Source organism: Euwallacea similis, chromosome 11 (assembly GCF_039881205.1).
Source record: "Euwallacea similis isolate ESF13 chromosome 11, ESF131.1, whole genome shotgun sequence".
In the NCBI taxonomy this organism is placed as follows: domain Eukaryota; kingdom Metazoa; phylum Arthropoda; class Insecta; order Coleoptera; family Curculionidae; genus Euwallacea; species Euwallacea similis.
The window spans coordinates 3,200,491-3,227,876 of record NC_089619.1 but is presented as its reverse complement, the minus strand read 5'-3'; the positions used below and the strand labels follow the sequence as shown (position 1 = coordinate 3,227,876).

Sequence of the window (27,386 nt, the reverse complement as noted above, 5' to 3'; positions counted from 1 at the left end):
TTCGAGACACTGTACTTTTCATGTTCAATTAGGAGATTGCAGTTCAGCCGTTATCTTCACTTTACACCTGACAAATCCCGCATTACCGCATTAGGACTCGACATCCACTAGGGCAATTCTTTCTATTTTTTACATTTTAAATTTTAGCTATTTTGATCAATAGAAAAATAATGCACAGGACTCTTTAGAAAGTCTCTTATCACACCCACGTGATTAATGCCTTTACGCACGCCTACGTAATATTTCACGATCACGATAAAGCGATTTTCTTAGCTTGTTATGTAATATAGCATAAACACATTCGTGCAGTAAGAAGGTTGACCGTACACATGTCGACTTTGGACTCTGACACATACAATTTTGTTTTTCCTAATGGGTGCAAAAAGTAGTACTTTACCTTACTCTGACTGCAGTTTGACTGAACTACGCGAACCGGACTTTGGTTTGCAATCAAGTGCAGTTGATGCGAAGCAGAATTGGGTCGCTTAAATTTTGCTTCGCGTTATTCAGTCAGCAATTGAAGGTGGTAAAGACACTTTCTCACGTGCTGGGTACAATATTTTTTCTGCAAGTGCATATGTGTTCAATTTATTATGCTCCGTTAGTTCAATTAAACATTAGCGCGCGATGAAATCTTGCCAAGTGTACGTGAGGAAAAAACTTTACCGCACGCATGTCAATGTCACGTACCCCCAAAAAGTTTCCGCACTGACACTTCCCACTTCGATCTGCGTGCGGTAAAACTTTTTAGCGCGATTGTACAGTAAAGCACTTCGGTAACTAGTTTTTTTTTTATTATCACCGGTTAATATTGTTATAGAAACGCGATATTAAAATAAATATTTCAGTATTTTTCGGGTGTTTGGTTTCGAAGGTAAAAATGTGTAATGTTTAATCCGGAACTATGTTGCAGGATGATCAACGAGCAAAATGCAAAAAAAGATGACTAAGGTACCTCTGGCGAGGCCACCATTGCCAGTAACATTAGGCTTAAGGAGGCATCAGATGAAGTAGAGGGAGACAAATTGCTGAAGGCTTTATCCTATTCCATGATCGTGCGCAATACCAGAATGGAAATAGTGGACTAAAGTGTCTAAAGAAGTGAAGAAAAGGACACTATCTAAAAGAGATCTCGATAATAACAGACAATGTAGATGTGCCATCTGGAAAGACATGGAATATTCCCTTTTGCCTGACAAATCTGCGGTATTCTGCCCAAATGTATACCCTTGAAATTGCAGTTTACAGCTCGAGAAGTAGTTAAAATTCCTTTGTGAAAATTCCAAAAATATTCCTTTATTTAAAAACATTAAGCACTCAGCAATTATTGACAAATTCATAGCTCTACACGTTTGAGCCCACAAACCTCGTAATTGACCTACTTCGCTAGTTACTTCCTCAATTTAAATTGAGAAATTGGTGTGTGAAATTTATGGCATAATATTTACAATAAAACTACCTCTACTTCATTTAATAACTTAAATCAGTCTCTATTTACAATAGTATCTAATGCTTAAAAAATAATAAAAAATTTTCCACATACCCGACAAACTTAAGTATTCTTAAGGATCTACGATATTTTAGTTCCTTATTTATTTGACTCCAATTTAAGTGGAACTAACTTAACATTTAATTAGCTACGTTCTCTCTTAATCCGATAAAATTAAGTTATAAATCCACGATAATTAACTTTTAACAGACCATTGGTAACTACATCCCAGCGTTCTGGCCTCAACGTACGGTTGGGATAATTTACGAACACTACAAAACGCATTTTTAGGCATCATCACATTGTTCTGGCAAGGATCCATTGGTACTCCTACATGAAGAAATAATCACATTGTGAATTCTATTATAAACTATTTATTGCTTAGCAACTGAAAGACTTGGGCCACTGGTCTTTAGATCACATTCGTTCAAACAAATTGACTCTTTTACAGCCAATAACTGCCATTAAGACCTAGTTGTATGAAAGGCGATTCAGCTGAACTGGGACTGGCACTGTAACCAACCGACAAAAATAGCATTGCTTAATTTTACTCAATACTCGGATGGGAGGGCTCCTCAGGAAAGCGCTCCTCAGGAAAGCGCTACTGATGGAGGTACCAGTTTCGATTCGGTAGAACCCACTGTTACCCAGCCAGCATTAAAACTGAATCACCTGAGCCATTATAATACTAGACATAACTTCTCTAATGGCCATGTAAATTGTGGCGAAAATATCAACGATCAAAGTACCTCTAATGACCCACAAATGATGTTTCTATATCACCGAGAAATATTTGTACATCTTTCTCATTAATAATATCTTATGGCTGCACTGCCACTGCCTATTTAAGGGAAAACCTCTTTTCACATTTATCTATAAACTCGTTGGGTATAGATATAATAGGGATGGATGTATAATCTGAATGTCCCAGACTAATACTCGCGGGAATTTGAACCTTAGTCCTGAGCAAAGTATAAAAGGCTGATCCAGAAATCAGGGCCAAACCGCCCAAAAGAAGCAGATACTTAGCAATCTCCAAAGCAACCGGCAATACATTAGAGAGCATATACAACAGGAATATTACTAAAAATGGTAAATCTGTGGTAGTGATCTCCAGCCAGAACAGTGGCACTTGCAGACCGTTGAATGGGGCTACGGCACGGTTACCCATAGTATTTCTTACATCTAAATTGACTTGCACCTTAATACTCCCACTTAAGGGAACACCAGCTTCAGGGTGAATTGCACATGAACTACCATGTTTTTCAATACTCGGGTTCAATCCGTTCACTGTTTTCAGCATTTCTGGATCAGCATTGAGGAAGTGGGGCTGAGACAACGAGATTGGTATTCCATAATAGCATGGAGCTATGCTTTGGAAGCCTTTCATGCAGTTATTCTTTTGGCAAAAACATTTGTTTTCTTCAGTTACATCAAACATGTCCTCTGCAAATTCGTACTGGTACTCTCTGAAACCGTCTTTGCCTATAGTGTCCTTGACGAAGGTCAGTGGAACTGGACGGCAGAAGGCCTTGCGGAATAGCTTGATGGTTTGGTTAGGCTTAAGGTTTTTGGGGAAGATAGTTCCATCGAAAGCTCCTTCTACCAAGTGACATTTCGTCACCTCTTCGGGAGAAAGGTATTCGTATCCCCAGTCTTTCAAACCGGGCAAGTGGTTCCACTGGGCGATGTGATATTGGAAATTTCTTTCTGTCTCTGTGAGAAGGGTTTCAGTTGGTGAATGGTACTTCTTAGGGTCGTTGACGATGGTGGCTACGTTTCCGTTGTCTCTGCTCATAAGCTGAAAGGAAATTTAAAATTAATGTATTAATCAAAATTAGATCAGAGAGAACTCAGAGCGTTTGAGACACATGATGCCATAAACTATGAGTGATATGTAGAAAATCCTGTTCGAGGTGAATTTAGGTAAAGCATAAATATCTTCAGTCTCATAAGATCAGGTTAGTAAAAATCTCTGAAAATTGCTTCGTAACGTGATCTCGGGATGGTTCAATAATCTTTTGAGGTCTCCAAAAATTCCAAAAATAGTTGCACAGGGACAGACCTGGTTTACCGATTATCTTAAATTTTTTTTTTTCAAAAAAACGCCGAGTAGATTCATTTCATTTTAAGTTAATTAAAGTTAATACGATTTAGTCATAAATTAGTCGTTGTTTCTTCAGAGTCCTCAAATATTTTTCTGGAGCTAATTCAAGTTGATGAAAATCCTTCTAAACTTACTCCTCGTGGTCAATAGTCCGAGGTAGGCAAAATTCTCGTTCGCAGTCAATTCGAGTAATGATGAATGCTAAAAATTAACTTGCACTCTGAAGGATTGGCAGTAGTCCTAGGAAAAGTGGATGGGTCAAAACTTAATGGAATCCCAGTGGGTGTTTAGTGGGCGAACTTAAACTGAATTATGCGATTTTACCAGAATCGATTACCGAAGTTTGTGGCAATCTGTGGAAAACGTGCTCTGCCCAGTCTAGATGTACAATAAAAAAGAGGGCCAGAAAACTGCTTTTTGAGGTCAATCTGGCTTAATCAAGATAAATAATATGAGGCTGATCTAATTCATATTCTATAGTAATGCTTTCCCCCTACATTAGCGTGTTTCTATTTTTTCTAATTTGCTTTACTCACCCTCTCGAATATCCCAAAAGTGTTGAAATCGATCCAATGAGGCAGAAACGTGTTTGCATACGTGAGCAATGAATCTTTGTACCCCCATAAATACTCATGGACAGACAAGTTCTTAATAGGATGAGACTCTAAGGTTTTCGATATTGTTGATAGAGCTAAACTGGCGATAAACCCCTTGTCATAGATAAGTGCTTGGAGGCCCTGTAAAGGACACCACGGTATTTTTTGTCATACCTTTAAGACGGATTTCTATGACTTACAACTAGCGGAATATTGGTGGTCATCACATAGTCCTCATGGGGATCACCAATAGATTTCTCCGGCATGTAGAAAAACTCTCTATGGGGGTAAAATGTGACTGTCCCGTCTGTGGCGTTAAACGTGGTATTTTCGTTGGTTAAAACCTCTCTAAAATGCCCATCATTAGAAAATTAAATGCATTTAATAACAAACGAAATTACCGGTAAACGTATGGTCCGACTTCAACAACGTTCATTTTCTCGCTTCCGTTAAGGAACTCTTCGGTATTGGTGATGTTAAACATGTACACTTTGAGGAATACATCGTAAGGAGGGTTGCTCCAGAGCTTAAAAAATATGCTTCCTTCTGACAGATTCAAGATCTAAAAGGCAGAACATTCGGGTAGGAATTTCTTTTGTGGTTGTTGGATGTTGCAACAATGGGTAGTTGGTGACCTTAAACTAGACAAATGGCTTACCATATTAAATAGGGTTTGTCGTGGATTGTGGACGAACATCAATATGGATGTGCAGACCATCAGCAATCCCACAGCTACCAGAGATATTACGCCTGTGAACAGAAAGGCACAATTACGACATTTGCTCTTTCGATTAAATCTCATACCTGAACAATGTTTGTCACGTAAACTGACTAACAGATTCCGCATTTCGTTCAAAGAAGAATAGCCGTAGAATGCATTCAACAACAAATCAATAATATTTAAATTGCAATAAAATTTCTCACAGAGCTAAATTGCATACTAATTATTTGTTATTATTTATTTATTTTGCATTGACGGCCTTGATAATTAGATCAAAGCTTGCCTATAATACGTTTAGAAATATCAAGATTAACACTCGTTTCTACAGTTTTCCAAGACGTATTGTTAACATTAATTGAAAATCAAGCATGATGGAATACTTTCTAACTTGAGGTACTTTAATGCGACTGCAAGAATTGCAGGAGCAATTGCGGTAATACGTGCGTGTGCTGTAATTTTTTATTTAACGACGACATTCAATTGCAGGCATAGGCGAATTAAAAAGGCTTTATTACATAATTGTTGCGTAATTGATTATTTTATGAGACCACAATTTTATAGCACGATTAAACTTGATGCGTTTCTACCCTCAAAGGGACGGCTGAAACTATAAGAGTTACAGTGCTGTTAAGTTAGTTTCTCTCAAATTTAGAGTCATCCCTAATTTAACAGAAACGATCCACTCAAAGAAATAGTTAATGTTTCTCTAATTCATGTCCCAAGCTTCCCCAATCAAGGAATCCAATTATTCCTTTAGCTACTTCAAGTTACTTTAACTTTATTATTAAGTACACAAGTAAAACTCCGCAATAATATTTGTGGAGCTTTTAAAAACTTTATTGCTTTTCGAAGTACTCTCCACGAAGATCAATGCACTTCTGCGTGCACTCAAACCATTCTGGAAGCAATTATTCTACTGATTTATTGCTACAGTCAAATGACCTTTTTGAAGACGTTGGCTGCTTTTGGCAACTGGAACATGAAACCACATAGTCCGTTCTTGATTTTCGAAAAACTAAAGAAATCATTGGGACTTAGGTCGGGACAGTGCGGAGGACAGTCTACCAATTCGACCTTTTGCTGCGTTAAAAATTGCACTGCCTTGCGAGCTGTGTGCAAACTTGCATTGTCTTGGTGCAGAGTGATTCGTCATTTGGGATTGGTTTTCCTAAGCTCAACGATAACTTCCAGTAAACAAATGTTTGTACGGCAATCGGCAATAACGGTTCTTTTTACAACCAATTCTTCATACAAATTTTTTTGAATTCTGCTTTTGGGAATCTTCATTCTCGCGGTATGTCATATGTCAATTTTCCTTGACGCACTTGCGCACAGCATCGACGTTTTCCTGGGTGACCCCTTTTTTGATGCATCTGCACCAACGAGAAATTGTCGACTGATGTGGCGCCAAACACAGAAACCAACTCGTTGAAGCATTCTTGTTGAGATAATTGTCTTCGAAAGTTGTAAATAATTATTGCGCGAAAATTTTCTCGGTTTAACTTCATTGTTCGGACAGCCAGTCAAAGTTGAAAATTCACTGTATCTACAACACTATACGTATCACAGTGAAACTTTGGATTTGGGTCAATTGAAAATTGAAGTTAAGTTTGATTAATGCCATTTGAGTAGCGCTACCATCTATGTCTCTTTATGTAAGACATAAAAGACAGCCCTCGTATCCATCCAGCAATAGTTGTCTGGGTTGCAGCACTAATTTACTACCCTGAGTCGATTAATTCTGTTAATTAAGCAAACTTAATCTTGAACCAAAAATATAACAATCCCAGGGCAGTTGTGCCACCTTCTACCATAAATTTCTGGCATTTTCTTCCCCGTTTCATGTTGCAGGAATTTATTCTCGTGTAAGGTATTTTTCAGCTTTCCTGATAACCTCGTTCACACTGACGCAGAACATAATTCATAATCGTCATATCTTCATTAAGAATTAATCTTTTGCCCTGTGTTATGACATTGGGTACATCTGATTAACGTTATCAGCGATTAAGAACACGAGACACTCTATAGAATTTCAGAGATGCTATAAGGCACTTGATTACTATTTTGGGCTAGTTGATTGTCCTCAGCAAGCACCGTTATTATTTAACACTAATGGCATAAATTACACGGAAAACTTTCACTATCGCGCGAGCCGATGAGCTGTAAATTTGATCATGAGTCTTTCGCTAATTGCTTCCACTACAAGAAGACCAGTTTTGATAGGGTTATGGACGTGGTTAATAACACAGATGCTGCAGAGCTTTACTAAATTGGCGAATGTAATACAGAGAGAAATAATTGTAATTTTTCTGTATTCTTGAACTTTCGCGGCCTCTTAGAACCATTTACATATCTTTCAAGCAAACAGAAAAATAAATAACCGCGTGACAGGTAACCTGAATGTTGTTTCATGAGATGATACGAAGATAATGTGGATAATCTCATCTCATTTAAAGCTCCATGCGTGAAAAATGACGGTCATTTATCAAGGAAGACGTCAGGTAGGCACTTGTATCTTGGTCAAGGATCATTTCGGTTAATAGATTCGGTAAAATTCTGAGTATTGTGATATCATCATTTTCTGCAATGATCCTTCATTTATCATCAGTTTTGGTAATTTCCGCAAGAGCATTGTAGCATTTCGAAAGCAAACAGTAAACGACTTTGAACGCGGTAATAAAAAAGTATTTATCAGCGAAATCAAAATTTCAATATCGTCCGTGAGAATTGCAAAAAAAACTATTGAAAGCAAACTCGTAAATACTGATTAAACAAATACGCTGTTAAGAAGCGCCAAAAACCAAAGGATTACTGTTGATCAAACAAAGCCCTTATTTACTAGCAATTATGTGCGAGAAACATTGAAGAATCCATAATATTATTCATCAACTTACCAATTGGTATTTTTTCCGCATGTGCTGTGATTCGCGTGGTACTTCTTTGGTATTCGAGCGAAGAAAATTTTTAAAATTCAGCGAAGGAATAATAAGTAAAACCTCTGAAGGCAAAAAAGCTCGAAAGTTCAACGATTAATTTGGCGAAACGCAATCGCCTGAGAGTACTGCATATTTTGAAGAAATTACAGTTAGTTTATATAAATACAACACATGCGAAGATTACAAATTTTGACTTTAGATTCACTGAAGTAACTGTCCTGTCCGGACGAAGAACCAGAGGTCTTATCCGGCCGAAAGTGGCCAAAAATGCTGGACTGGTCCGACGTAAGTATTTTAGGCGAAAGTATTTTATCCTTCTCGTTGGACGAAATGAGGCGCTTCCACGAAGTGGCCGCAAAGATGTTATGGAGATAATTATCAAGTAGTAAAGAGTTATGAAGATAATTATAGAGTGGATGTTTCACATTCGGACCACCTTGAGGTCGCAGTCTGAGAGACCCTGTTTTGTAAGTAAAGACAACCTTCCCTGCTCTAGTTAAGGCTCATTGGCACAAAAAATGATTATTTACGAGGTAAACAACAAAAATCGACCAAGCTGACGACGAGCCACTATAAGATACCAGTGGTGCTAGCTGAGTGTCGGTCAAAGGGTTGTGTTCCCTTATTTAAACGCCAATCAAAAAACTCACGGTATAAAACCGTTTAGACAATTTACAGGTGTTAAGACTTGTCTAAATTTCAAATTAGAAAAAAAAACGGAGGCAATAAATACGATCCAAGTAAACCAGGAGTAGTAGTATGATCCAAATGGATGGTCCGGTTAGCACGTCGGCCTGGGTCTACTAACGCAGGTCTTAACACTTGTAAAACTCATTTTTCAATAGTTTTTATCTATGGCTAACACAATGATCATCCCTAATCTCAGCATTATCACCTAGGCCTGATCGCATCCTCTTAAATAATCCACAACAACCATTAAGACAGAAAATTTTAACTTTTAACCTCATGTGACCTTTCCTTTAAAATTGTTTTCTAGTTCTAATTTTTAATGTCTGTATTTTCCAAAATTAATCAATAATTTAAAACATGTATAATTACACTGGAGCAATGTCCTTTTTTCAAATTGATGGCACAATAACCGTATCTTAGGTTCATTAAGCAGAGATAGATTAACATTTTTATCTAATTGCCGTTCGGCTGTTTTTCATTTAGTGCATGTTTATGCTATTAATGTGGTTCCCGTCGTACAGAATACGAAATTGAATAAAGAATAAATTAATTCGTAAAACATAATTCTGTGCTAAACCGATAAGCAAGAGCTGTTGCTCTTTTAGTCTTGGGAATAGAAGCTCTCCCTGCACTTTACCGGAACTTATTCAAAAATCGACTGAGAAACTATAGAATATTTGTTTTTATTAATCCTAACATGATCCATTTTGCTTTAACAGATCCTTAAGAATTTTAATCCACAATGCTGGGTTGAATGTGTTTTTCACTTTAAGCGTAATCAGTATGCAGCGCCTGTCTCCTTCGTTTTCGAGAGAAATTCTTAAAAAATTTCAGTACTTTTGTCCGCATTCTAAAATCAATAATTTAATCCAGAGCGCCTATTGTGGATTCCCCCTTAATAACCCCATATTGATTTATCAACAGCTCAGCATTAACTCTGATTTCTTCGTTGATTTTCATCTTTTTCACATGCCCCTACAGTTTAGGTTAGCAGTGATGATTACCTGGCACGAAATTTTATTCCAATCATTAAGCACCAACACTGGAAGACTTCCATCAAATGCCTAACTGCCTCCAAGGATATATGAACAAGACCTGAAGCCTTCTTATGATTTTTCCTTTGCCTGGATAAACTCATCTAGGCTAAAGGACATCGACCGGTTCTGGAGGAGAGTACGCATTTCAACATGGAAATAATATATCTATTGTTTCTCCTTTTCTTTCTGTTGAAGATAGAAGCTTAGTCTTGGTGAACCAATACTTATCATAATTATTTGTATCATTGCCCTCTCATGTCAATATTGAGTTCCTCAAACCAAAGGCTCAACCAATTTTCGTTCTTCCTTCTGTTGATTTTCCTTACCAACTGTTTTTCAAAATTTTATAATTTTCCCCATTTTCCTCGATAACGATCAAAACTGCGTTATTATTGCTCGCCGTTATGTAAACTCTTCTCACTTTTAGAAGTTCTTGTTGAAAATTCATTTGCTTCTTAAAAATGTATTCTTTCGCATTAAGCAGAAATCTACTGGTTGTCGTATGAAAATATCCAATGCGAGATAGACGCGAGACAGTCCTTACTCGAGGGTTCCATTCGGATAAGAAATGTATTTTGCACTGCACATCATGGGCTGTTGCCAAAGTAATTTAAAAAAGCAGTTTCAGAGGATGTTCCCACTATAGATGGGTCGACTTTCTTGAAACGATAAATGCTCTACGGAGTAATCTAATCGACCATTCACCCCCATTTGGGTAGGTTGAAAAGCACACGCAGATGTCCCGAACGTCCAAAGGCAAGTTTTAATACGGGTTAGCCACACGATATCTCTAGAGACATCCCAGGCCTGGACAGGAACTCTACCAATCGATCTCTCACTGGGGGAGTTCTCCATTCTCAGGACTCTCCCTCGGGTCACGGAGGCAGATGGCCGGAGGCCAGGCGGATGACCATCCAGAAGCGGACAGGGGGCAGTGGAGCAAGTGACTGATCCCTGACCTAGAGCTATGGATGTTGAGAAAACGTAAACGTCTCTAACTCAGGCGTTCAGTGCACATGGTAGCTTCAACAGCTACATCTATAGAATAAAGAAAAGGGGGCTGGAATTGTGGGAATTGCGGAATCGTCAATATCACAAGACACTGCATTTTCCAATGCCCTTATTCAAACAATAGCGAGACGTGCTAAAAGAACGCGTGGACAACTTAACTTCAACATTCCTCATTAAAGGGATATTGGAGCCTAAAACTCCAAGCCCTTCGACACTGAAGTTTTATCCCCCAAGAACAGGCCCGGTTCGTTGCAGGCTGTAGGAACGAAAAACCTGAAGAGTTTAGAATCCCACATTATCCAGTAACCAGAACACCAGAGTGGATGTCTTTAGAAGATTTTCCTCGAGACAAATGATGAGCTCTTGTTGAAACCTCTGAACTGAAATTAGAAGACATATCAACATTTATAATGTTTTCAAATTACGGCAGCAATAATGCAAATAGGCACCTTTCCTATGCTGAAAACTGAGCGGTGCTATTGGTCCTGCTGGGCGAACTGCGGAAAATATATTGATCATTTTAAAGAAGTGACCAATGACGACCGACAAATTTCAACTGAATCTAGAAAATATTTGGAACCATGAAAAGTTTAATTCAGTACATATATGAGTACTTTGGAAGCTGTTCCGAAAAGACGAAAATGGCCCCTGGCACGCAATGCAGAGAAATTATGGAAAATAAGGAAAAAATGGACTTCCTTGGCTCATACTGTGGATACGTAATGCTTCGTGGGCTCGTCCTCTGAATGTGGCTGTCCTAGGATGTAAGAAATAATGCACAGGAAAATTTGGTGAAATTTAAAAGGGCACTTCATTCATCTTTGAATATCCAGGAGAAGAACTTCGAAATGCATCTTAGATACGGCCTAATAACTCGATTTTAAATGCCAGCTTGCACAGAGGGGAATGGAGTACAACCTGAATTACAACATACTATTAATAAACAGGACCAATGTTGAGGGTGAGGTTGGATCAGTACCCCTAGTACCTAGGACTAAAATTTTTTAGTGATTTAAGTGCTAAATAAAATATAATTCGTGTTTACTTCAAACACTTTTATGATTTTCTGTGGAATAAGTTATACCTTCAGATGCCATCATCTTCTGTGTTATAAATTAAGTTGTAGTCCTCAGGTATAGGAAAGCGAATGTTAATTTTATGATAGATAAATCAAACGTAAGGAAGCGATATTTACCATGTAAACATACTTTCCCTGCACCTTGAATTTTTTCAACATAGCAACAACCACCCATTATTCACCAACAAAACACCAACTTAGAGTTAAAGCAATTTGATAAAATTTAAGTTCTTCCACAATTTGGACGCAAATTGGAATCGCGTCATATCGAAACATGTGTAAGTCCTGATAAAATACGTAGGGACATGTTTGAACCAATTTTTTACCCAAGAATGATGTCAGTCGGTCAGTGTAATTTCGATCAGTAATTTAGGGAAACAACAATAAACTCTAATCATCCTACAACCAAAGCTGTAACCGCAAATTGACTGAAACAATTTAATTGATTTGCTTACAGTTTAGTTCATATGACAAACACTGTAGTCCAATTTTAGTCTCTTCTCTTCTAATTCTATTCGTTATTTTTAGTATCACTATATTCTTCGAAAATCGGTTCATGTTTCGCTATACAGGGTGTCCTAAATAAAGCGAGTTCCACAGGGATTATGGAAATGATAGAAAAGGATACAAGGTGACTCAAACAATTAAAATATGTAATTTTTGTGTTTTTTCAGAGAATTAAAAGAAGATACCTTTATGCATACTTTACGGAGCTTTACAGTTTTTCTTTTCTAAAAATGCGTACAGCCAGCCCCTCTACATTTTTTTAGCCAGTAAGGTATGTACAGGGGTCGGCTGAATACGAGCAAAAAATTTAAAAATGTGGTTTTCGGAATTCCTAAATTAGAACTCATAGGAGAGGAGGCTAAGGAATAAATTTCCAACCAAACTGTTTAAGTAAATTATACAAAATATGGTAATTTTCTACTGTCGATGTATAACTGCACAATTTTTTGCTTCGCATTAAATTGATTACAAAACAGGAAATCATTTATTTAAATATTCATGATGTTTTTCTCAATTCTAAAACACAAAATAAATTATTAATTCATCCAACGCCCCGCGAGGGAGTAATTCTATTACGGGGCAAACCTGAACGACCCTTGAGCTACCTCAAATCCTCTGTTTATTTAGTAGATAAAAAAACTTTGAATATAATCTTATTATAAGTCATGTATTTCATCTTTTTCCTGAGTTAAATCTAATCTTTTTGATGTCCTGCTAAGGTAAGTTTCAATTGCCAGTAAAGGTAGCGAAGGGACTAACTAAAAATCCTGTTTTAAGGGCCTACCTCTATCTGAAGTAATGACACTGCAGGTGAATTATTCGCCTCTGACGTCAATGTTGACCTCAAACTCTTTTCAAAGTTGTTAAAAGACTTCTTACGTTAATTGATGATTTATGTTAATTAAAAGGAACTTTTGTTTCCGTTGCATCGCGTGTTGCTGTTTCTGCCAATTACATGGCAACAGATACTTAGCCAGGAGCAAGTAAATTAAAATACTAATAAAATCCTTTAAAATTTGGGAATCCGTTTTCGGTTTTCACAGATTCAGTAGATAAGAGACACTAAAGCCTGATTGTTAAGTAAAGCTTACACAAAGCTTCAGCTCACTTAAGCCTTCCCATAAGAAACTTTTCGCTGTCAAATTAATTTCATTTGCTCCAGCAATCTAAATGTCACCGGAGAACTCAAGTGAGCTAAAGCTCACGTAGAACAGAGCTCAGAGGGAAGCAGGAAGGGAAAGGAGGGCTAAACCCTGCGATTCGGCCTTTAAAGGTCCTTTTCGCTCCTTGATTCATCTCTGAACACGAGCCCCTTCCCCTTGGGCAAAACAACCCGATCGCTTTATAAAGGACCATTCGAGAATCGAAAAGAATCTCCACATGGCGTGATACCGTTAATTTCTTCTGCTATAATTCTTGTCGAAGTGGAAGATTATCTTGCATCTAAGGGAGAATTCAATTCATTGCCGTTTGTTATCTTTGACGACGTTTTTACGTTTTCCTCACCGCCTGCAAGATTTCAACTCATTCCCAGTTGGTCTAAGAGCATGCGTTTTGGGCCATAAAAGTGCAATAAACTCGGCTATATCTCCAAGAAGGAATGGAAAATAACCCTGAGTTGGTTGTTGATTTTACAAATAACGTTGTAGACATGTTTCCGAAGTAACTTAGACGTTTTAATGCGAATCGTAATAACTTTTTTGAACATCTCGTTTTATTTACTTATAAAAGGCGTTTTATTAATAAATTCTTGGTGCTCTTGTAACTGTAGATGACGCTAAGCGAAATTCAGTAGAACCGTCGAAAAGGGCTTAATTACGTAAAATCATAGATGTTAACGTGCATGATAATACTCAAAAACAAGCCGAATTAAAAAATTTGCAAATTCAAGATGGCACCTACAAGAAAACCCAACTTTGATGATGGTTGCCGTAATCGAAACGTCGAGTTTCTAATATGACGTTGTGGAGGGGAAAAAATAAAAACGTTTTTCCGAAATTTTAGTTTCTTTCGAATATTTCCGAAAGTCCTCAGGATTTTTCAAATTTTGAAACGGCTAGTTTTTTAACTCCAAATTGCGCAAATTTACCCAAACTGACTGTATTATATTTTTTCTGGTTACCGAGATCCCCCTGATTGAGCCCCAAAAACGAGTCCTCTGTGTACTTAATGCAAGTTTGGAATGTAAATCTGATGGTCAGTTGAATTTTATAGGTAACGGCAAAACAAAATTTATTTGGACCACTTTAAAAGGAAATCACTTTTGTTCGGGTTTCTGGAAAATAAGAAAAGAGATCGAGATGCGTTCTGAAACGATTTGAAAAATAATCGAATCTCAAAGCCAACCAGGGTCAGTTCAGGTTCGTTAAGTTTAGATTCCTGGATGATAATAAAGAGAAAAAGAGATGATGATAAAGGCGTCTACTTTACTAAAAGGTGTAATTTTTTGTGTCTAAATCAATCATCCAACCACTCGATCATGAGTAAATAATTTTTTTAAAGGTAATTTTTTTTTTAATGCTAATGAAGGTCATACCTGAGGGTTTTATTTGAGTATTTACATCCATCCACTGCATCATTAGCTCGCAGAATTTAACTGATACTTAATAGCAAAACGAGGACATGATTAAATGTTGTCCTCATTCAATTGAAATGTGAGTATAAGCAAACATCATCTTCCGCAAAGTAACTTTCCTATCCTAACGTCGACATTTTCGCAAATGTCGAGTACACACAATCTCCTCAGATTGAGACCTAACTTTGCGGATATAGAAGAGGTCCGCTCGAAGTTAAGTACCAAGAGACAAAATTTAGGACATATCCGTACAATTTTGAATAATGACTAAAAATGCAAATTTAGCGACCTATTAATTCGAGATGAAATTTTAACAAGTCGAGAATCTTGACATAGTTCTGCGAGCCCAAAAAGCTGCATCGGGCGACCCATTATATTATTTGGGCCTTAACCTTTAACGATGCACGTTAAATTTTATTAGTGCAACTTTTTATGCTTTATAAATGGAATTTTCAATCGTGGATTGAATTATTTACCAAGGACAGCTGACATGCCCGGTAAAACCCCTACATCACAAAAGAAACTTGCTCAAACGTGCGGTGCTGCAGTGATACAGTTACTCACATAATTGAGTATACACCTCTGAATTTATCAAATATGGTTCTAATTTTCAAATTTTAACCGACTTTTTGAATGCCAATTCTGCATCTAAATAAGTCTTACAATGTCAACAACATTATATTAAAAAAAGAAATTTCAAACAAGTACTTTTACAACGGATTTTGAATATTTTAAGAAATCAAAGCGAATTACGATGACACAAAATTAAAGATACGCCTGCAAATAATCTATAAAATATCTACGGAATTTAGAAAAAAAAGTTGTATACGCACTTAGGAATTCTTGGTTTTATATGTAAGTTGTTTTCTGTAGTTACTTGCATTAGTAAATCATCTTAAAGAAAAATGGCACGTGTTCGAAGCGAAATATCAATTGATATGAGAAAGCAAATTATAAAGTGGTATTGCCAAGGAAAATCGTTTCGTGAAATAAGAAAATCGATTGACAAAAACCATTCCACAATACAGAAGATTATTAATCGGTACAGATATGAAGGAACAATCGAAAATAAACCTGGAAGAGGAAGGAAAAGGATCCTGAGTTCTCAAGATGAGCGTTTTATTTGCGACAAATTAAAGGAAATCCTAAAAGAAGTGTTGCACAACTACGTCAGGAGGTCGAGGAAAGAATACATCGGACAATATCCAATGAAACAATACGAAGAGTACTTCGGAACAACAATTTTCATGGTAGAATTGCACGTAAGAAACCCTTCATTTCCAAACGAAATCGTCTTAAAAGATTGGAATTTGCCAAAAAATATATTAATTGTGATATATCGTTTTGGAACAACGTAATATTTTCCGATGAGACCAAAATCAATTTATTTGGCTCTGATGGTCGTCAAATTGTTTGGAGAAAGCCAAATACTGCCTTCAAAACAGAGCACACCGTTCCTACTGTAAAACACGGAGGTGGTAGTGTACTAATGTGGGGTTGTATGGGAACTGAAGGAACTGGAACTTTGGAATTCATCGACGGCATTATGAATAAGGAGAGATACCTGGAAATTTTAAAAAATAATTTACATCGTTCAGCTGAAAAATTAAAAATGCCTCGATGTTACTACTTTTACCAAGACAACGATCCCAAACACACTGCGGCTATAGTTAAGCAGAGGCTAATATACAACGTTCCTCGATTAGTAAACCCTCCTCCACAATCACCAGATATCAATCCCATAGAAAATTTGTGGATGGATATGAAAAGGACCCTTAAAAAAAACAATCTTCAAATATCTTCCAACTCAAGCAAGATATTATTGATGTATGGGAAAACATCCCGTCTTCCGTTACGAAAAATGTGGTAGCATCTATGCCAGATCGTCTAAAGGCCGTAATTGATGCTAAGGGATTTGCAACCCATTATTAAACAAAATTATCCTTAGAAATTCATTATTATTAAGCAGTGTATCTTTAATTTTGTGTCATCGTATTTCGCTTTGATTTCATAAAATATTTAAAATACGATATTAAATTGATTTTTTGCAATTTCTTTTTTTAATATACTGTTGTTGAGGTTGTATCAATTATATAGAGAGAGATATGTTATTCCAAAAGCTGTTTAAATTGAAAAAATAGACCTTTATTTGATAAAATCAGAGGTGTATACTCAATTGTGTGAGTAACTGTATATGCAGGAGGAAGGGCTTGATGTGATTAATATGAAGATGTATTGCAAATTCCTTAAAGTAATTTAATTTGATAGGAGACAGTTCTGGTATAGGCATGTCTAGTTCCAGCATATTTCGAATTTTACCGGAAACTAGTTTAATATAAAAAAAAATGATATGTGTGATTGTGCAATTCCTCTAAATAACATTAGTAATTACGGCCTATATAAATTGACTTCGCTTATTTGTTTTTAAATATATTTATTTTAATTCCAGAATATCGATTTTTTTGTTGTTTACTGCTGATGATAAATGGCAATAAAAACACTACAGTAATTGCTCTGTGTAAGAGTTGGAACTTTTAGCTTTTACACATATGTAAGTCAACATAGGCAATAAATAGGTAAAAAACTTGCCCACTTTTGGACAATGCCCGCAGAATCACTTTTTGCAAATGGTACGGCGCTTACTTCATCAGTGCATTTTCTCTAATTAAACTTAAATAATAAAATTTTCAGTCCGCGCAATGGATACAAGCACATTTTTTTGGAAATTTCTGCTTCGTAATTTTTGTAACTTCATATTCATTCTACCCATTTTTGCCGAAACGCTAACAACTCGAAAAGTCAAAAATCCTAAAAAAAAACATATTTCTCTTAGAAAATCTCCAGCTCAAACATTGGCAGGATTGCCGATTTCAAGGAGCCTATCCTCGTGTATTGTGAGAGAATCTACTAAAAAGAATATACAGTGTCCCGGTTTGTTTCGGACAAATTGATATGGGATATCTCATCATTTTAAGCAAAAAAGTTCATATGGACATGGGTCCGATCTCGATCGATAGCGGAGTTGCAAAGTGTTAAAATTTAAAAAAAAAATCAAATTAGAAGGGTCTATCTGTAGTAGGTCAAGCACAATAAAATAAAAACCTTTTTTTTTTATTTTAACACCCTGTACCTCTGCTGCCGATCGAGACCGAACCTTTTTGGCCGGATAAGAACTTTTTTTCTTAAAATGATGAGGTCTACCTCCAATGTCAATTTGTCCGAAACAAACCGGGATACCCTGTATGTATTGTTAATTGGCAAAAAACTCGTGAGATTTCCTCCAGCCAGAACAGAATTTCGCGAGTGTCCGCACCCTCCTTAATCTCCCCGAAGTGAAGTTCAAGAGGACACACCCATACAAACCCAACTGCTTTATATATTTTTGGGTTTTGACAAGGCCTTCTCACACGTGAGATGCTCACATGAGACGTGATAATAAGGACCCTGTCTGCATTTGTTGACCCGGATGAGCCAAGCCAAAGTTGCCTATATTTACCAAGCTAGGAAGTAGCAATGTTGGATGAAAGAGCTGTTTGCCCACCTTCCACCTTGGCTATATCCATAGTATTTCATCTAGTAATAGTTCCTTAAGACTAAACTTCGGTTACGCCCCAATCCGGAATCCAAAATTCCCACGGTTCTTAGATAGTTCTCTTCATGTGATCGAACAATTGTTGAAGTGTTTGAGAGCTTTTCGAAGCCATTCGTGAGAAATATTAATAAGTCTGCCAGAATAAACGCAAATGTCGTTGATCTTTGGCAAGCCAAAGGTTCTGGAGGGATCTTCGGTGCTGTGAATATACGCGTGTGGAAGAGATCATGTGAGGTAAAGGACAAAGTGAGGATATTTTACCAGATAAACAAGAATTCCGGCTTTTCTGACAGTAATGTTAAGGATATTACATATATTAAAATTGCTGTATCGTGAAGTGTCTGCAGTAGCAGTTTCAATTCTTTTAATGTACTCAAACTGATTGCAAAAGTTTACGCGTTTCATGTCTTCAATTATGGTGATCATATCGCCTTACATATCGCTTTAAAAACATATGTATGTATGAGAATTCGTACTATAAATAAAGATTCCTTATCTTGTATTATTTATTTACATTTTAAAAGAAGAGTGCCTGTAGGGCAGCAGGTTGTTGCTTTTCTGCTCCACAGTTTGTCATCCAAACGCAAAGTAGCGTTGGATTATAAGTAAGTGTTGCCTGACTTTGCACCGAAAAACTCACACATTTTTTACTCAATTATCATCCATAACTTTGAGCATTTCCAGAGTCCGAGCGTTTGTGATACAGTTTGATGAGGTATGTCGCATAATGAATACCTTAGGTACCACATCGCTACAAAATATTTGGCTTTAGGTCTCTAGTGTTCGTGTGTAGGAACCAATAGAACCAATCTGGAAGAAATGAGAACACTAAAAGTAAGGCCTTACTTTTGTTATCGGTTGAAATTTTCATAGATTTGTACCAGAATTGGACAATAAATAATCTATGCCAAACTCAGAGTATAAAAACTTTATGTAAAACATATACTTTAACATAGCGATTTGCCGACAATGCGTCTCAAAAATGGAAAATGCTGGATGGATATAGTTTAGAGCCTGACTTAGAGCTTTCAGGCGAATTTTTAGCCATATTCTCAATCATTTTGAGAGTCGAATGTAAGCTTTTCTGGATTATTCTCTTATTACGGTTTGTTTAAAGTTATTGCCAATTAATATTTATAATATATATTTTCAGAAGAGTACCCATACCTACCGAGTGTTTATGGGAAAATTGCCTAAATTTTGATTTTAATTGTTTTATGTAATATAAGCACTTTTATGGGAGAATTCAGCTTTTCGATTTTTTTCTTTTGAGTTTAACTAACGAAATTTTTGTTTTAGTGTTGAGTCTGCCAACGACAGGCGCGGCGGGCACGCGCAATGCCTACAAAAAAGGCTAATAAATTGGAAATCTCGAAATTGATTTGATATTCAAAAACGGCATTAGATGCAGGAAGAGATAGCATTTTTCAACAATTTCAAATTGCACATTAACGCGGAGAAAAAAATGACTTTTTCGAAAAAAGACAGGTACTTAACCATACGATAAGTTTGGTTTTACAAGCTATGGACGCCCGAATAATAAGACCAATAAACCAGTTGTTCTAGATAAATTATAACTGACCAGTTGTCGGAGAAAAATACAAGTGATGAACAGTTACAATTGCGGGCGGTTCCACCACATTATTGACGTTCCGAGGTGGTACTACGTAGTACGAGTGCGTAGGTTAGTATTTAAAAAAATTACAAGAGCATCACCCAATATTACGGCTTGTTAAATACAGGTAACAATTACTCACGAGATCTAATAGAATCGAACTGGTCTTCCGACTAAGACCACTTCCGCTGAGCTAGAATAGAGCACAAAGTCGAAATAGTCATTAAACTTCTCAGATTTCTAGCAAATTGTTGGGTAACGTTAACATTTTAATTTTAAAAAGGGACATTTTTAATTAAAGACAATCAAGCTCACCTTGACAAACTCGCTTTTTAGACTAGCCGGTATTGTCCCTTGCTTTGGACCACTGGCCGTTTCCTGAACATGACTGTTTAGCCGGTCCGTGAAGATTTATCTAATTGTCACATCACAACCTGTTGTTCTCCTTCATGGTTTTTATCGAACCTGAATATGTCTGTTTTCAACTTTACAAAGTGTATATTTATGTTTTTTCGGATTTTTCAAATTATATAATATGTATAAAACCACGCAAACCATTTTGCCCACTATTTACGTTAGTTGGTTTATATGCATTATCGTAAGAATTAAGTGTCAAAAAACACCAATTTAATTCAATACTAATCCCATTATCAAGTTGTGACGAATTGCCTCGACAACAACTCAATAAATGTTCCTTAACAATATTATCGTGTAATTAACGACCAAAATACGCTATTAACCAAAATACTTGCATACAATGTATCAGACATTGTAATTGTTATAAATTAAGCTCACGTTAAAATTTTAGTGGACTGACTGTGATGAGCACTACTTGGCCACGTGTGGGGTAACAAATTGTATTTATGTTTATAATGCAAAAATCCATTTAATTGATTGACATACCCACTCTGCTAGGAAGCCACTAAGATATAAAAATATTAAAATTTTTAAATAAAAAATGTCAAATTTTTCAAATCGATAATATCAAAAAATGTCAAATTTTGTAAATCGAACATGTCAAAAAATGACAATTTTTTTGACATTTGCACGTCCTCGTGCATTTTCATTTTAACATATACAGAGTGTCACAACGAATAGCGATTTTTCGAAAAGAAGACACATTCGTAGAGGTGATTAAGGGCAAATGTGCATAATGAATCAAAAAGAGAATTTAATTAGAGAATATTTGGTCTTCTCATAGGAAAATTAGTATTCATTATTCAGGTAAAAGCGCTGCTAATTTGTAGATTTTCTTGGAATATATTAAATCTCAGAAAGAACAAGCTTTCTAGGTCTACCTATAATCAATTTTCAACGTTGATATTTGTGTAATAATTAGCATTTGTCAATTTCGTTTTCTATTTCACCGATTTTTCATTATTGGTTGACTCCTGTACGTTTTACTGTTTATAGTTGTTGTATCGAAAGCCTCTACGTGTATTATTAATAATGAGCCCAAGGCCAAAAATCTTTTACGTGACCTTAAAAAAATTGGCAAATTTGCTACAGATAGGGACAAGATTAGAATGACTTTCAATTTAACATGTTCATGATTTATACGAGAATCAAGGACATGTTGTGGTCTCTCGTATTTGACGCCTGTTTTAGAGATAAACTCTACTATAGAAGACACAGTATTATTTCGGCAATACAGTATTAAGGTCTAGTGGACAGCTTGTGCTTGTACTCCCCAACTTTATTAGCTCTTTGGTTGATAATCCTTATCAGCGCCACGGCACTATCCCAGAGGTCCTTGACACAGATGAACATTCATATCTAAAATTTTTATACCATGGACATGAATGGATCCAGTGGGTCCATTCATGTCCAAAAAATATGACAATTATGCATTTCGACACATCGAAATATTATCATCTTCTGTTTGTGCTGTTTTATCAATATATTAATTACTCCAATCGTTTTAACCAATTATTTCTGTTAATGATCACTAATAATAGTATCCACCCAACGCACCAACCTCGTGAACTATTAAATAATAACTGTCGAATATGCCTCTTGTAAAAAATAATGTTAAGATGTAGCTTTTATCTACAAAATGGTGTAATTTTTGTGACATTGGAAGTTACTGTTGACCAACGCAATGCAGCTTAAAATAGGTTATTTTTACGCAGAAACGGTAATTACGTGCTTTTAAGCACGGTAAATTTGGAAAAAAAAGAGTAAATTTTTCTTACATTAACAATTCCATACGTAGAATCAAGTTGAGTGGAAAAAAGTCAGAAAGGAAAGAAGTCATTTCTCAAAATAAGGCCTACCACAAGACTGTTAAACTTTTGGAGCAAGCTGATAAAACTATTAATTAACACGGATCTAAGAGCTTTGTTTATCATTTTAGAAACCCAATTTGAGGACTGTGCACTCAGTTTAGAGTCCCAGCTTCAAAACTGTCTACCATTTGATCAGTCATATAACATAGCCTAATCTTCGGGAAAACTTATTCATTATTGTTCACTAACCATTAGATAATGAGAGATAAATAGACATATTAAAACACTTTATGGTAATCCAAAATTACCGTTTTGGGGTGCCATAAATTCAAAGAGTACCATAGATTTGGAAAAATCAAAATTAACGTGAGAAAAAATAAAGAGACTTCAAGCAGGGTTTTCAAGAAAGATTTTACAGCCCCGTTAGATAGAATTAACGGTAGCGCCATCTGTGTGTGCTAGGCCTGGGGATTTAGTGCTGCATCCGTACAGCGAAGAGCCCGGCCTAAGGCAAAGCTATAATCCTGCTAGTATTAATATATTGGCAGCACGAATCATTTTCACCGTCAATGTTGATATATAAAATGCACATAAACTGTTGCTTTAACTTTGAGAAGTAAAAGTAGTTTCACGAATTTACCGCTGGCACTGTGGTAGTGCAGTGATCGACTGATTGCCGTATCGTAGGGACGGCTGGTGCAACAATACAATAATATTATTTACTTTCCTTATGATATCAAGCAGATACTTTTGTGGAATTATATCATAACCAATTTCATTAAAATGGACATTTATCGGTTTTATTAAAGATCATTAAAGAAGTTTTTCGCATGGTTTTTCGCAATCCTTTAACTTTCCTTTAATCTCTAAATCCTCTAACTTTCATTTATTTATCTCACGCTCTCATAGTTTTTAGGATTATTATTATTTGAGTTTATTACTTAATTATACGCTACACATGACAAATTGAACGCTAATTCAAATTTAATATATCCCGTATCTTCTTAATTTACCCATATCAGAAACTTTTGTTATTTTCTTTATGCAGAGTGCGACTATACTGGGTGGCGCCTTTTCGATTGACTTACATGGGGACTGGCAGAACGATAATCTGATTTCGCAATCTCGGGTCCGATTTAAAAAAAAAACGTTATGCTACCATCGTACCATGCCTAAGCTAATTCGTTTTTTATGTACAGGGCGATTTTTAAATTAAATATTTTTGAAAACTCAATTGTCGCCCCAGATTTCAAAGAAAAAAAAATGCTATCCAAAAGATTTAACGACTGAGAATTCTACAGCGTCTCTCGATGCAAATTAAAAATGTGTAGGAAGTTAAGAAAAAAAATAATCCGGTTCAGTCATCAACTATCTGAAGCAATTTAAGCATTTCATTATTTTTTTTAATAATCATAAATCTAAACGAAAACAAAATTATAAAAAATGGTCTCGTAGAGTATGAGAAAAAGTGTGAAACTTATGTCGATATATCGAAAATGGTGCATTTTTGACCATGGGTCAATTAGCATTTTTTTATTATTTTGTAGAGTACTATCGCCCCCTGGAACATCTCCACAATGATATGTTACACCCTATATGTCAGAACTTAAAAATCGCTACCGGTAGAAAAATTTAAAGCGCATCTACAAATTTTCGCTTGAAAATTGGGCCCGATAATGCACAATGAGTTTTCATCTACGTGAAATTATCGTTTTCCTAATATCACATAAGCCCATCGAAAAGGCGCCACCCTGTACACTGTACTACACCTGCTCTGAAAATAGTGAAAGTCAACTTAAATGTTGAATTACTACTACTGGTAATCTCTTTTACCGCAGATTTATAATTAATTGCCAAAAAATCCATATTTTTCAGTAATTAGACGCTCAACGTGACTTAAAAATAAGTATTAAAAAATAACTCTGTCTGAGAAAATCATAACACTAAATGAAAACAATTTTCTTCTAAAACACACGATTTTCCACAAACACATTTTTACAACATACATCGATATTTAACAACTTACTTCTTTTAAATCTGTATTGTAACTCCATTTTCACTAAGTTGCCGGCTTCCCTCAACTGCTCAAACTCAAAGTTCAGTCTTTAGCACGATAAGTCACAAATTTTCGAAACGAAGTCCCTCATAAAACCTCGCTCATAGACAGTAAACAACTGAGGAGGTAGTTGTTTCGACACAACAAAATTACAATATCAACAGTATTGTGGCTAATTTGTTCAATGATAACATGTATTCGATTCACAGGGTGTTTAATGTTTATCACTGAAAAGATAGGAAGAATGGTTTTTAAAATCCAGCGCTAAAATTATGGTGATGGTGGGGGGGGAAATAATTCATCTGGGTACGCTGGTGGTACCATTGCTGGTGATGGTCCTCTTTGAATATTTGCATTTTCAAGATCAATGTCACTGTGTCTGCAGGCCAGGGACATTGGAAATTTTGCATAAGTTGATGGATTTGGGTAAAGTTAATGAAAAGGAAACAAAACGGTGTTTTTAAATTTTCCATTGTTGAGAATACGTTTTGCATGCGTTTATTATAGACGAAATTTGTTCCCTTTTTGAAGTCTAAGTTTACTTCTTAAGAAGGGAAATATTTGCCTTATGGTGCTCGGCGATTTAAAACATTAGTTTCTCGAGTTTTTAGGTTTTAAGTGATCTCATCATTCGTGAAATTCATGGGGTCAAATCATGTTTTGAAGATCGCAATCTCTTAGGACTTCAATGTTTAGCTTTGCATTTAGTGCTGTGCTAAAAGACCGCTGCCTTACAGGTTCAACATACTTGCCATCGACATTGCCTAGTTCTGTTTAATTTGATTGACTCGCGATGAGTAGAGGTGATCAGAACTAATAGGTACACCAGTCTTCGGGGTGTTCAACTTCATCAAACGCAGAATTAGAATGAAGCTTAAAAGCGTAAGAGGCTTTAGCTTTCTCAGATTTTCCATACGACTATTACAGGTTTCTTCATTGAAAAAATGAGAAAAAAACTCATTTTCATAGAAATACTGGACTTTCGTATTGGTCAGATTTTTTGCTGCTGTGGAAATTAGCTTGATGTTAAAGTTAACAGTACATTATCAATTTGACCCTTAGGTCCAGTTGCATAAAAGTCGGTACAGCTAACTCACGAACAGAAAATACCTCCAAGGAGGTTTGTAAACCTGTCGAAAGGATTCAAAATTGTAAATTTTTTTGAAACTCAGCTCCAGAAATTCCCAAGGAATAGGTAAGATTCTAATACCAGAAAGAGGAAAGAAATAGTAACGAATCCACTTTTTTTAAAAGCTGAAATTTAATTTAAGCTTGTGATTTAAAAATTAATAACCACTTGGAATCATTTTTAACAGCGTCTTTCAGTAATAAGAAATTATTAAAAACTGCAAGAACAGCAAAAAAATCTCGAAAATCTTCAAAAATCTTAACAAACTACCCAAAAGAAACCTTAGGAAATTGCAAGAATCTTCAAAATAACCGACTACAGATTTGTAAAAAGGATGAAACATTTCTAGAAAAGACCCAATAAATTATCACTTTTTGATTGGAAAAATCTAGTGAACAAATTTGAGTAACTATGAGCTACAAAAATCTCAAAAAATTTCAAATGATTAAGTATTCGTAAAACAAAATTTTAAAATCAATTAAATTTCATTATTCAAAATACTGATGTTCATTTGGACGCTTAAGAAATCTTGGAAAATTACAACAACCCATAGGAATTAGAAAATTTAGAATACTTTAAAGAATAAAAGAGAATATTTTTTAAAGACTTCTAGAAAATAGCCACGAAGTCATCTAAATCCCTCATACTTGCAACTATCTACATAGATTCCACAGGAAGTTTGAGAAAACTTGGAAAACTACAATCGACGCAAATTCCTCGGCAATTTTGAGAAACACTGGAAAATTACATAAACTTCCGCAATTTTGGTTAATCGCAAATATTTGTAAAATGTTGAAAATGTTGGAAAATTTTAAGGCTTTTGGAAAATAAAACTAAAACAAGTTTGAGAAACTTTAAACTAGTACAAGAACCTCAGAAAATGAAACTTCTAAATACGAAAATTTAAAGGTCTTTGGAGCTAGTAAATCATTTTTTCCATGTCTCTATATGGAAAACCGGATTTTCCTATCTCATTCCTAAGAGGAAGAAGAGGAAAAAAAATCACGTCTCGATAGAGCGTCCTAAATTTTCCTCTCTTTCCTTAGACTTTCATATTGTAAGCAATCCGCGGGAGGAACAGTACCTTTTTCACCCTTGTGATGCAAATATCGAATTTCGCTGATCAGAAAAGAGTAAAATAATATCTGACCGGCGTGTCGAATCCCAGATACAAAAAGTATTACTTTTCATAACTGATGATGGAAAGTTGCTTGCAAAAGTCCGATCGTTACCCGAAATAATGCTTTTCCTAACCGGTTACATAAATAGCAATTGTGTAACGTTTGCGTATATCTGGCTATTATAACAATTTTATAGCTTTTAAAGTGTTGTTTGTTTGTATTTCGCAGATTTGTATGTATTATTCGTTATGTTTTTCATATTTCAATATTCGCTGTTAAAAATATTGTGTGTTATGTGCGTTTGAAATCTTGGGCAATAATACATTATTATCAGTCATAATACCCAATGTATTAATAGAGATTTATTTTGGTCACTTAAGAAAATCATATATATTTTTAAAGAATGTGGAATGCAGTAAACGATCATTTACCAGTGATTTCAAAAATTATTCGCCATTAATGAAAAAGCAGTTAAGTGTTCTGCACCTAAGTGGCAAAAAGAAAAAAAGCTAAGGCTAAGGCTAAGAAAGCTAAAGGCTCTTGAGACAACTTGTCAGAGACATCTGGTATGCATGTGCATTAACATGTTTTGATACATTTCCTTGGGAATCGTAATTGTTTGCAAGAGTTATGTGATTAGATATTGAAGCAGTACCTAAAATCAACGGAAATCGTACCCAAAACTTTTTGAGCTCTACGCGTAGAGAAAACTACAGGAGACTCTATTTTTTTCTCTTCAAAGTACCGTGATATTTTCATTAAATTAGGTATATTATAATCGATCATGCTCGTTATACTGACCTTTACGTATGCTTTTGAACGGCCTGAAGGCATATAATTGGTTCGTAATTCCACATTGCGGCCACATCACAAGCAACACTCATGCAAATTCTACTTT

At 35.8% G+C, this 27,386-nt stretch overlaps 1 protein-coding gene across 3 annotated transcripts; it reads right to left on the bottom strand.

The window, feature by feature from the left end:
- Positions 1-1,280: 1,280 nt before the first annotated feature.
- LOC136412082 (scavenger receptor class B member 1-like) lies at positions 1,281-27,386 on the bottom strand. 3 transcript variants are annotated; one of them, XM_066394966.1, is made up of 6 exons: positions 27,290-27,386; positions 4,851-4,942; positions 4,594-4,754; positions 4,393-4,540; positions 4,133-4,333; positions 1,281-3,290 (listed from the first exon to the last, which is right to left on the bottom strand). In XM_066394966.1, exons 1-6 carry the CDS (start codon positions 27,354-27,356, stop codon positions 2,331-2,333), a joined length of 1,629 nt encoding a protein of 542 aa, XP_066251063.1. In that variant the 5' UTR covers positions 27,357-27,386; the 3' UTR covers positions 1,281-2,330. The 3 variants fall into 3 exon arrangements, with proteins under 3 accessions (XP_066251063.1, XP_066251066.1, XP_066251064.1); XM_066394969.1 differs by lacking the exon at positions 27,290-27,386 and adding an exon at positions 24,209-24,465; XM_066394967.1 differs by lacking the exon at positions 27,290-27,386 and adding an exon at positions 4,997-5,092.